At 45.5% G+C, this 13247-nt stretch overlaps 1 protein-coding gene across 11 annotated transcripts in view; it reads right to left on the reverse strand.

Annotated features, from left to right (window-relative positions):
• LOC111857680 (serine/threonine-protein kinase MRCK alpha-like) overlaps positions 1 to 13247 on the reverse strand; it is a 73737-nt gene that overhangs the window by 33156 nt on the left and 27334 nt on the right. For all 11 annotated transcript variants that reach the window (XM_072699008.1, XM_072699007.1, XM_072699010.1 and 8 more), the window contains exons 3-5: positions 6379 to 6462; positions 5934 to 6029; positions 4238 to 4386 (exon numbers count right to left, since the gene is read on the reverse strand). In XM_072699008.1, the coding sequence (XP_072555109.1) occupies positions 4238 to 4386; positions 5934 to 6029; positions 6379 to 6462 (329 nt within the window). The remainder of the gene's footprint in view (positions 1 to 4237; positions 4387 to 5933; positions 6030 to 6378; positions 6463 to 13247) is intronic.

Genomic DNA, 13247 nt, shown 5'->3' on the forward strand with positions numbered 1-13247 from the left:
GCAAAAGTTGACGTATACAGTACTCCAACTGGTAAAAGCTGCCATATACAATACTCCTATAGGCAAAAGTTGATGTATACAATACTCCAATAGGCAAAAACTGGCGTATACAATACTCCAATAGGCAAAAACTGGCAAGTGTGATGCTTATAATGATAATAACAAAAACATTACAAAAGGTTTTATGTTGATATCTATGGAGATGAACAGATTTTTAACCACAATCTTTTCTTTAGATTAATTGTAGATATAGAAATTTAGTTTGAACATGAAAAATGCACTGGTTATGTTGATTTCTGCATGTATTTTAAAAAAGAAGCTTTCATAGGATGTGAAAATGGTCATTTAAAAACGGCCCATGCGGAGTCGAAGTTCACATCTGGCCCGTCACAGAAAATAATTCCCTGGACCAAACAGGCAGCAATTATGTTGCATTTTAATGGAGTTTCCGCTCCACACCCCACCCCTCAGAAATAAAAAATAAATAAATAAAAACCCTTTCCCAAAAATGGATGTGGCAAGTTCCACATCACACTGCTGGAGGCCCCTACACTGCCATCATAAAGCCGATAATAAGACTGGGAGCCAGTGGGTGCAGTGAAAACATACAACCCAAAGCTGGTCAGCCTCTTTCAGCACAGCTCATTTTATCAAAACCCGTTATGCAATATCCTCATAATAGTAAAAGCATTATAGGAATATGTTAAGCAGCACACATTTATTTTAGCAGCCTGAAATCTATGTTCTCTCAGTCCAGAAACAGACATGTTGCTTAACTGTAAGAAGAACATCTGCAGAATTATTCCTGCCAATTAGTGTCAGGTGCTCATACTGTGAAACTTCATGCTTATTTAGGGATGGTGTACGACGCATCAGTGTTTACAGGGCAGCCCGGTGACCATCACAGCAGGAGTGATTACAACTAGACTAGTGTTTTGACTGAATACAGTAATGGATACTGCTCACTATTGCCCTTGTGCGAAGGGCTGTATGTAAAAGTGTAAGCTAAGAGAAAAAAGCTGAGAAAGTATCATCCCAACTGGATTCCAGTTCTACAGTGAAGATGAATGATGGCGATATAAGAATAATGAAGACTGGAAGACTGAACACTGTCCAACACACGAACCAGAGCGTGGCACGGGAAGGTGAAGTCCCAACAACGTCTTCCTCGTGTTTAAGCTTCATTGTTTTTGCTAATGGCTGACAAACTCAAGAACCCAAAGAACAACATATTAAAGGAACTCATCCCTCACCATTATAGCACTCTAATCTGAGGTATGACAGTCAGTCCTCCAAATATCGCCCTATCACGCAGACCACCCAAGAATACCATGTTTTCATGCCAGCTATAGACCTACCCCACAAAACGCAATATAGCAAAAAAGATTACGTAAAAATACATATGCAAATGCTGTGAGGCAGTAGTAACTAAGAGTCTGGAACATGCATTAAAGATCGTGGCAGCTAACCCAAGCCATGGTGGCGTAAGCACCCAATCAGATGATCAGGGGCAAGAGGAGGCCTGTGGGACTCATTCATCCTCTGACTAGCAAAACGGGAATTGATCCACAGGGCAGATGCTCAATGCCATTTGTGCGTAGATTACACGCTTACTCTCTAGCCAAGCAGCAAGACGAAAAAAAGAGAAAGCACGATGAAAAATAACATACCAGTATGTCAAATTGTGAAGGATATGATTACCATCTTCATTTGCATATTGTTACTCTGTTGAGTCATGCTATTCCCTGCCATACGTATCTGTTTTGCCAGATTGGAGTTATATACACAATGTACATAGTACATAGACATTGTGGGGGCTTGGGTTAAAAGCCCACATTAACATCTCCCCGGCCAAAGCAAACGTTTTGGCGTAAACTGTGATTTACCACCCCCCCAGCAGAATAACAGTGCACCCTCCCAGAGTGACCCTTCTGCTACAAGGTCAATGGCTGCCCACACAAGACCGTTGGGGATTCACTCCCAGTGATGTGTGCACGCAAGGCGTTTCCACGGTGACCGCTTCGTTCCGAAAATCAGCCTAATGGCACTGCTCTCCATCTAGCTGGCGGCTTTGTTTGTGTGGGTTGTAGCTACTGGGGACGTCTACTCAGTACTTTTACTCTGGAGATCTCAGTCCACCATGTTCAGGATATCTGGTGAGTATCTTTACATTTCCAGGGACGTTACTCCAAATGCCTTTCAAAATGTCCACTGACCCAGTTAGCTTTCACGAGACTCACCCTATCAATGGGGTTCCAAAGACCTTCAAGACGGGAAAAGAAAAATATCCATTTCTCAGCATAAATCTTTGTTTTATTGTCACAGATCCTTATTTCATTCCTACTGCACAATAAACTCAGACTCTCTAAAAAAATTAATTAATTAAAAAACACACACACACACACACACACACACACAGCACCATAAGCTATGCATCCAACCATCTCCAGTACAGGTTTGCCCTATTCAGGGTTACTGGGGTAGTGAAGCAAAGCAGGGAGCAGCCTGTGGCAGCTGGCATGGCCTACAGCTCAGACAAATGAAACAAAGTAGAAACACACCCATTACCTCCCACAGTATTTTATAACAGTTCAGTATCTTTACCCAGGACACTAGATAATACTCCGATGAAGAGCCAAAAGTAAATTCCATAGTTTCTGGCGAGCTAGTCAACATAAAACCACATTACAGCGCAAAGCACACATATATAAGAAGCTCAGCGGCCCTCGACATATAGGTTTTATCGGATGTCTTGAGACGGGGCACCGCAGCGAATCGGGTTCCGAAGCCCTCGTGCCCATTCGTCCTCGTAAGCAAAGAACCTCGCCCTAAAGAAAGCCAAATGACACTGCGAGTATGGCGGAGGTTTTAAGGGAGGGGCTTATGCTCCGTAGGCCCTCTGCAAAGGGGCCCGAGTGAATTCCCACCAGCGGGAGGGGCGGGGGGGGGGGGCGGTACATCCGCACCCTGTCATTAGAACCAGAGAATCGCCTCACAAAAGTACCAATACCTTAAAAAAAAAAAAATGTCTAGCTAACAGCCAAAAATAAACCCGGCGGTGCAAAGGGGGGGTCGTTACCACTGAAGCCACTTCTAACACTGCAGGATGTTTCTAAGCACAACATCAGAGCCAGTGCACATGTGACAAGTGACGAGAAAAAGGAGAGGGTGTGGAGGGTCCCACGGGAAGCAGTCACAAAGCGGGGGTCCCTCTCCCCCCCCCCCCCGGCTCAGCACGCTGATGTGGGCCTTCCCCCGCACCCTTCAAACCACTGAGAACCTCAAAGGCAACACCCGACCAAGGGAATGAATGGAGAGGCTAAGAAGCATCAGAGCCTGTGCGAGGAGCAGGACCACATCTGAAGCTGCCTTTACACGAAGCCCATGGCAGGCAGTCACAGCCCAACGTATAATAACGAAGTGTTAGCGAAAATGTCAGATTTCATGAAATCAGGACAAAGAATTCAAAAAGCCATACAACACAGGAAAACACTGCCACCAATTAGAGAAGCGACTTGTGAAATCAATACCACTTATTCAATAACCTTCCTTTTTAATGTAAAAAGCAGTAAAAGTAACTACGTTCTTTTCAAGCTATAACGTCAGTCATCTTTTACTACACAGTAGCCGCTAATCTAATAGTAACCATTAAACGTGTCCCACAAGCAAGTACCAGTTTAGGATTACAGACCTCCTGAAGGACATTAGCTAAAAATATTTGGATTCGGTTCTTTCTTTAGAACAAAGATTTGTTAAAGCGTCAGCAGTATTTCAAAGATCACAGTCTATCACACTCAGCCCAAAATGTCAACTAAAGTTACAGCTGTATAATATCATTGTGATACCAACTACGACATATGCCAGTGAGACATGGAAAATGACAACAAAAACAGCACAGACTAAACACGTTCCACCAACGTTGTTCACGATGAATACTTGGGGTCTTGTACCGCGGTCGTGTCACAGTGATGTTCTAATAAAGAGAGATTTCAAGAGACTGCAAGATGTCGCAAAAATAAGACCTGGCCTTGCCGGATACCTACTGTGTGTCCCTGAAGAGCACCACTCAGACAGCACTATGGTGGATCCCAGCAGGAAGACGGGAAGCAGGCAGACTACATAGATTTCAAGGCAACTAACATCAAATTGGAAGAAAGAGAGGACATTGCAAAACACAGGAGGTGATGCAGAGTCCTAAGTCTAAGTCTGAGTCCTACTTTAGCCCCAGCGGTCCTACCTGTGGACGTAGTGCAGTTGGTGCACCGAGTCGATGGCCAACACCATCTCGGCCAGGTAGAATCGTGCCATCTCCTCTGGCAGCCGGTCCTCGAATTTGCTGAGCAGTGTGAGCAGGTCCCCTCCCACGTAGTAATCCATCACCAGGTACTGCGGGGGATGGCCAAGCGTGAGAAAATCTCCACCAAGGTTCCCACGTCACCATCCCAAGTCATCACACTGCATGATCTCAGTGATGGCTGCAGCACTAAACTGAGCACCTGGTCAATCTGGAGTACCTCCAAGTACGTCTCTTTTGATCACAAACAACCTATTATATGGTGCTTTTGCCCTATTAATCTGTCTAAAATGACAATATGGGAATTAACATAAAACATTTATACCGATTAATGTTCTAAATCAGAAAACCAGGTGCTGCCTTTCTTACAGGAAATCTCGCGAGGCACAGAAATAACACCTACAGGGGCACCTATGTGGAAATTTTGGCCGACACCAGTAACTGATACTGGTTAACCTCTGAGCTACAGAGAAGATGATGTCAGAGACGTCACTGCTTACGATTTCATAATTATGTATAACAACCACATCAGTTCTTAAAATACTAAATCATCTTTACAAAGAAAAAATATTTTATTTGACAAGGATATACAAGAAGTTAACCATATCTGTGTTAAAAAGCAACCACAGGTAATCGGATTACAGAAAGCATGTCAAACCACAAACATTACAACAAACTAATGCATTATTTAGGGGAGTAAGGATTGATAGTCAATAGGACAAAGTCCAAAACCCTAGAGGGGACAGAATGTTTTCAATGCAGCAAACCTACATTAAGAGCGCAAAAAACATATTGTGGAAAGTGGCTGAGTGATTCTAATAAAGGAGATGACAGCTCTTCTAAAGTGAAAGGCTTTATTAACAGCTACTATTGGGCTAATATTAACAGCGGCACAGACTGGGAAGCCAACAATTTACACGCTAACAACACACACATTACTCAGAAAACACGGCAGAGTTATGACATTTACCGTTAACATAAATACACAAATGCACATTAATTTACACTATATAAAGATACACACAGCGCAGTGCAAAGCATTCCAGGAGCTGCGTAATTAGTCCTGCTGACCAATCCCATGGCACCAAATTACGTCGGCGAATCGAGGACAGCGGGTGGGATAAGAACAAATGAAAAAATTTGCCTCAAAGACCCTGCAGAGGCAGAGCACAGGCAGAGCAGAGGCAGAGCACAGGCAGAGCACAGGCAGAGCACAGGAAGTGTGATCGCTGCTCCGATGAGGCTACGGCCAAAACGGATTTTGTCAGTTACATTTAAAGTGTACGGCGAGGAGGCAGATTATTTACCCATCTATTGCTGTATGTGTATAATGAATATAAAACGAGGTTTTTAGATGAGAAAAAAAAAAACACTTATTTTTAGGCCAATATGGTATTTTAGCAATTTTGTCTTTAACTCTTTGAATATTGACTAAAGTCGAAATATCGGCTGGCAATAAACAAAAATTTACACATTGGACTGATGTTGATTTCTTGATTTTTAACGAACATTGGCCGATACTGATATGTTAATCGATATCTCGTGCCTCTCTAGTAACGCCTTCCTTAAAAAAACCAAAGAAAGGGGAAACTAATAGTTTTAATGGGCAAGGGAAGGAGTGAGTCGTTCTAGGGCTCACCAAGTAGTTGTCATCCTGGAAGGCATAGTGCAACGTCGTAATCCACTGGCTGTCCCCATTTACCAGCACGTCCCGTTCCTCCCGAAAACAGGCCGTCTACACGGAAAGGAGAAAGATCAGATAAATACAGACCGATGCAACCTTTCCAACAGGAACTCATATGATATACAAACACTGGGCGTGACTGTGCTATGTATTCCCCCTATACTAATTGGGAAAACTATGCTAATTGCCGTTATTTATCTTTGACGACGTAAACTGTGCAAGCAGATTAGAAAAGTCTACATCCTTTGTTAGGAGATTTGACACAAAATTCAACACAGTAACTGAACTGAATTCAATGGATCGTTTTTATACAAAACATATCATATGTAACATTTTAGGTGTTCCTCTGTCATTGGCTCTTAATGAGCCGCTCTACCCAGTATCCACAAACCTTCCTCACCTCAGCACGCTTCAGCATCTCCCACTTGTTAAGGATCTTCATGGCGAACACCTTGTCTGTGTTCTTCACCTTCACCACGGCCACCTGAAGGGCACAGGCAAGGTGACTTGAGAGACTGGGATTAAGATGGCAGCCCATACCCTGAGGAGTAGCCCGTAACAGGAGCGTGAGCAGAATTTATGAGACCACAAGTTGTGCGAGTACTCGTTAGAAATGGGTCATCCTTCTGCTTGGCTGACTTGGACATGAACAGCCTGACGACACGCAATTCAGTAGGGCCTAGTTAAAAGAACCCTCCAAAGGCAGGGAATATTGGAAAGGAGAAGCCTGTTCTTGTCACAAGATAACAAGCTCTAGTATCCCAGAATGCAATGCACGGGCTTGGAGAGGGTGCAAGAGGAACCCATACGATCCATTCCTTCTGAGAGGGATCTCGATTTTAGTGCATGAGGAAAGTAGGACGTGGCCAAAACAGGTAGCCTTCTGGGCCCTCGATGGTGCGAAAGGCAGTCTGCCCCCAAGAATTCTCAGGAATGTCTTTTCAAGATGTGTTCTAAAAGACACTACCTCTTCCAGCCTGATTGTATCCTTCCTCTCAAAACTATGACTTTTCTGGAGTTTGAGGGCACCATCGCAAAACACAGCTGGTACTACAAAGTAGATTATAGTGGAAGATGTGCATTAACATTAAGATTTGTTCACTGTAGATCACATTTTCTAAACAGCTAATGTGCTACCTCAACTAAGGTACTAAGAAATACTCAAAAACTACCAGAAGCAAAATGGAAGTTTGAGTTGAAAAAAGGCACAGCAAGTTGGTAAATGTGGTGGGAATCCCCTCTGAAACCGGGAGATGTGTAGCCGTACATAATAAGGGCAGGGGGTAAAGGAGGGTCACGGCATACAGCTGCACCTCAACACATCCTGAACCGGGAGATGTGTAGCCGTACATAATGAGGGCAGGGGGTAAAGGAGGGTCACGGCATACAGCTGCACCTCAACACATCCTGAACCGGGAGATGTGTAGCCGTACATAATGAGGGCAGGGGGTAAAGGAGGGTCACGGCATACAGCTGCACCTCAACACATCCTGAACCGGGAGATGTGTAGCCGTACATAATGAGGGCAGGGGGTAAAGGAGGGTCACGGCATACAGCTGCACCTCAACACATCCTGAACCGGGAGATGTGTAGCCGTACATAATGAGGGCAGGGGGTAAAGGAGGGTCACGGCATACAGCTGCACCTCAACACATCCTGAACCGGGAGATGTGTAGCCGTACATAATGAGGGCAGGGGGTAAAGGAGGGTCACGGCATACAGCTGCACCTCAACACATCCTGAACCGGGAGATGTGTAGCCGTACATAATGAGGGCAGGGGGTAAAGGTCGTCAGTGATGCCACGTTGCGATACACCTCCTTCCAGGAGTGCCTGTTCGGCACTCTGAGTAACACCCCCCCAAAGCAGGACGCAGAGTAACACCCCCCCAAAGCAGGACGCAGAGTAACACCCCCCCAAAGCAGGACGCAGAGTAACACCCCCCAAAGCAGGACGCAGAGTAACACCCCCCCAAAGCAGGACGCAGAGTAACACCCCCCCAAAGCAGGACGCAGAGTAACACCCCCCAAAACAGGACGCAGAGTAACACCCCCCCAAAGCAGGACGCAGAGTAACACCCCCCCAAAGCAGGACGCAGAGTAACACCCCCCCAAAGCAGGACGCAGAGTAACACCCCCCAAAACAGGACGCAGAGTAACACCCCCCAAAGCAGGACGCAGAGTAACACCCCCCAAAACAGGACGCAGAGTAACACCCCCCCAAAGCAGGACGCAGAGTAACACCCCCCAAAACAGGACGCAGAGTAACACCCCCCAAAGCAGGACGCAGAGTAACACCCCCAAAAGCAGGACGCAGAGTAACACCCCCAAAAGCAGGACGCAGAGTAACACCCCCATAAGCAGGACGCAGAGTAACACCCCCAAAAGCAGGACGCAGAGTAACACCCCCAAAAGCAGGACGCAGAGTAACATCCCCCCAAAGCAGGACGCAGAGTAACACCCCCCCAAAGCAGGACGCAGAGTAACACCCCCCCAAAGCAGGACGCAGAGTAACACCCCCCCAAAGCAGGACGCAGAGTAACACCCCCCCAAAGCAGGACGCAGAGTAACACCCCCCCAAAGCAGGACGCAGAGTAACACCCCCCCAAAGCAGGACGCAGAGTAACACCCCCCCAAAGCAGGACGCAGAGTAACACCCCCCAAAACAGGACGCAGAGTAACACCCCCCAAAGCAGGACGCAGAGTAACACCCCCAAAAGCAGGACGCAGAGTAACACCCCCCCAAACCAGGACGCAGAGTAACACCCCCAAAAGCAGGACGCAGAGTAACACCCCCCAAAGCAGGACGCAGAGTAACACCCCCCCAAAGCAGGACGCAGAGTAACACCCCCACCATCCTCTAGGGTTTGGAAGATTTCCCATAGCAGGCTGAGGGTTTAGGAAAAGCATTAAATCTACCAAATGCTTAAGGAAAATGGCAGCCAGATACTCTATCCCATAACCACTCTAATCACAGACAGTACTGAGCACCAACAGCGTAATAGTCCTGCATCTTTCATGTTAAATCTACTTTTGTTTTTTAATTCACCTTAACAAGATTACCTATAAATTACCCGTTGTACTGTCAAATACTTAATCCTAAATATTTTAATATCAATTGAAAATTACATTAAAAAAAGAAGTTCTGCTTATAAAATTATGGGAAATTCTACACCCATAGAATATGTATTTTAATGGCACAAAAGCAAGTTATTAAATCTAAAAATTGACAGTTTGTAGAATATCTAATCCAACCTCTCTGCAAAGCAATTACCTGTAGCAAACAGTCAGTGAATGACAAATTTGGGCCAGTTTTCAAGCTGAATTAAATGCACTTTTTTTGCAACAGGCCCCACGATGAGAGAAGCACAGGCCCGGACATGTGTGTCTCACTGCTGATTGAAAGCGGCACATCGCTGGCCTGTCCACCCCAGAAGCTGGCCCAAAAAATAATCGCTACACAGCAGAAGTTCGGAGCCGTGTCCTAAATATCGCCCTGAAAATCAAACGTCGCTTTCTTCCACAGCTAAAAGCATCCACAAAATAGACCAAGTCCTTGCAACAGAGATCACTATCTTTCCAACAAGCAAGTAATATCTGATGCCATTCCAATTCCCAAATTCATCATATCAACGGTCTGACAAGTCAGCGGGAGAATGCAGAGTTTCGTGAAGAGTTTTTGGCTTTTTGCATCTTCTTTAATATACAGCATGGAAAAATACATGTTCCATCGTATTACATATTATACGGAACTGTGTGTCACCTCCTGCTTGTATTACACTGCACTACATGCTACCCACCATTGTTAAAATTACCACCATGACCCCACATAAAAGCCTCTGGTATCACAAGGTGAAATGTCTAAAAAAAAATGAAGTATGCCAGACAATTCTAATGATAATGCTGAGTATTTCTTGACTTGTCAGGACTGTTTATTCCTGAATTCCACAGGAGGAGACTGTGCCAGCACCTGTCTGACTTTTCACGGCAAAGGGGGGGGGGGTTAAAAACACTGGAAGAGACATGTTGAGACGAAGGCTGGACTAGGTCGAGAGTAACCTAGAAAGCGGGCAAAAAAATAATAAGGAAAGGAGAGAAACGTATGGAAGAGATCCAGGACACCGGGGAGAGAAAGACAAGAAAGTGGAATGTTGAGGAAGATGAGCGATGGTGGCAGTACCAGCATCCGAGAAGAGCACTCATACTGGAGGTGACCAGTACCAGCATCCGAGAAGAGCACTCATACTGGAGGTGACCAGTACCAGCATCCGAGAAGAGCACTCATACTGGAGGTGACCAGTACCAGCATCCGAGAAGAGCACTCATACTGGAGGTGACCAGTACCAGCATCCGAGAAGAGCACTCATACTGGAGGTGACCAGTACCAGCATCCGAGAAGAGCACTCATACTGGAGGTGACCAGTACCAGCATCCGAGAAGAGCACTCATACTGGAGGTGACCAGTACCAGCATCCGAGAAGAGCACTCATACTGGAGGTGACCAGTACCAGCATCCGAGAAGAGCACTCATACTGGAGGTGACCAGTACCAGCATCCGAGAAGAGCACTCATACTGGAGGTGACCAGTACCAGCATCCGAGAAGAGCACTCATACTGGAGGTGACCAGTACCAGCATCCGAGAAGAGCACTCATACTGGAGGTGACCAGTACCAGCATCCGAGAAGAGCACTCATACTGGAGGTGACCAGTGCCAGCATCCGAGAAGAGCACTCATACTGGAGGTGACCAGTGCCAGCATCCGAGAAGAGCACTCATACTGGAGGTGACCAGTACCAGCATCCGAGAAGAGCACTCATACTGGAGGTGACCAGTACCAGCATCCGAGAAGAGCACTCATACTGGAGGTGACCAGTACCAGCATCCGAGAAGAGCACTCATACTGGAGGTGACCAGTACCAGCATCCGAGAAGAGCACTCATACTGGAGGTGACCAGTACCAGCATCCGAGAAGAGCACTCATACTGGAGGTGACCAGTACCAGCATCCGAGAAGAGCACTCATACTGGAGGTGACCAGTGCCAGCATCTGAGAAGAGCACTCATACTGGAGGTGACCAGTGCCAGCATCCGAGAAGAGCACTCATACTGGAGGTGACCAGTGCCAGCATCTGAGAAGAGCACTCATACTGGAGGTGACCAGTACCAGCATCCGAGAAGAGAACTCATACTGGAGGTGACCAGTGCCAGCATCTGAGAAGAGCACTCATACTGGAGGTGACCAGTGCCAGCATCTGAGAAGAGCACTCATACTGGAGGTGACCAGTGCCAGCATCTGAGAAGAGCACTCATACTGGAGGTGACCAGTACCAGCATCCGAGAAGAGAACTCATACTGGAGGTGACCAGTACCAGCATCCGAGAAGAGCACTCATACTGGAGGTGACCAGTGCCAGCATCTGAGAAGATAACTCATACTGGAGGTGCGAAATGAAATGAAATGATGCTTTATTTGGGGAGCAGCAGGTTAGGATTCTGCACCTATGATTGGAACGTTGTTGGTTTGAATCCCAGTGCCAGCAAACTGATTCTGCCATTGGGTCTTAACCCCCTATTGCTCAAGGGTGTCAGCCAGCTTGCGGGGTCTTTGCTATGACCCCCAAGCTTGCTGCGTGTCTCATGGAGAGCAAGATGGGGAAAGTGAAGAGAGAATTTCCCCATGGGGATCAATAAAGTGCCACTACCCTATTTACCAAATGCATAGGAATTCTTTAGGTTTTGCAAATGGCACCTAGCTCTTCTTTAAGACATGCGAAAGTTAGTGGGCAGAGAGCAGGGGAGGGCCATTTATCCAGCACATCTGGAGCATTTTGCTGAGGGTTATGGGCTTTGTTGAAGTGCCCGAATGTGATATAACTAGTCGGCCGACCGTGGGATTTGAACCAGCAACCTTCGGGTCAGACATCCTAACCCATTGAGCCAGACACTTCCCATCTCCAGCCAAGAGCCAGGGAGAGGTTGGGGTAGGTGTGTTTCGAAGGGGGCGGCAGCAGGTGAAAAGCTGATCAAGCGCCTTGGTATTTAACATCCCAGGACATACAGTGTCGTCTGAGCTCAAATCAAAAAAATAAAAAAACAACAATAAATAGACTCTGAAATACGAGTAAAATTTTTGGACAGAATTGCCTATAAAATACTGAAATACTGCAGGGTCAGCAATCTTGGCTCATGCCCATGGGCTTCTGAGTAAGTCAGTATCTACAGTTGTTCCATAAAGAGGCCTCATTCTGATTAATTAGACATGATGTAATGTGCGTCTCAGATTCCCTTATGCAGGTAGAGCGCGACACCACCAGCCATCACACCTGATATATCTGTCAGTAATGTGCCTTCCTGGAATACTAACACATGTGCTTTTGCAAAGCGCTGACATCATAACTCAATATAAACGCCTACATAAAAAATGTATGTGTCAATTAAACCCTTTTCAGCAGAACAAATACAAGGAGACACTCCTTAAGGTCTTAATTCTATGTTAACTATAGTTGTTTTACCAAAAATATGAAAAAGTCATACTTAAAAATAATAAGCATTTCGTACAAAGGTGAAAAATCCAAAATACCCCAGGGATTTTAAATACTAAACACAGCAGCAGCTGTCACTAAATTCAACTAAAACCACAAAAATATAATAAATCACATTTTTCTCTAGAACTGCACAATAATTATGGCTGTCTTCTTGTTCGTGTGTTTATCCAGAAAAGCGCATTTATTCAGGTGTCTCCAACATTCTTTAAAATAAATAAATAAATCCAGAAAGCTACCCGGTAAAAGTTGTCGACTGAGGGCTTGCAGTCGACACATTGGTGATCACCGTACGCTGTGCTAATGAAGCTAGTCAGTGATCTGATGATGTAGAGTGGCTCATGCTAATTGCTGTGGCAGTGTGAAAGTGACAGTATGATTGTCGTGATTGATTAGTGATGTCTAAAAGATCGACCTGTCGGCAACCACTGTTCTGGAATAGTGAACGATGATTATCATTTGAAAAGATCACTGGGGGATAACTGCCCAGAGAATACCACAAACACGATGGAGACATCATCAGTAAATCAGCTCACTAGACAGGGCACGTAAATTTCAAAGTGTTTTATGCCTCACAGAAAAACAAGGAATCTAGAGCAAAAAAGGTACAAGTTTTGAGAAAAAGTTCCTGTAATAATTCTCATTGGACAACTTCTACTGGCCAGCCAGCTGTGCAATTACTATAACAAAAGCAAAACCTTTAACAATCTGGTAGGATGACATGTACATT

The sequence above is a fragment of the Paramormyrops kingsleyae genome, chromosome 14 (genome assembly GCF_048594095.1).
Source record: "Paramormyrops kingsleyae isolate MSU_618 chromosome 14, PKINGS_0.4, whole genome shotgun sequence".
NCBI classification, from domain to species: Eukaryota; Metazoa; Chordata; class Actinopteri; order Osteoglossiformes; family Mormyridae; genus Paramormyrops; species Paramormyrops kingsleyae.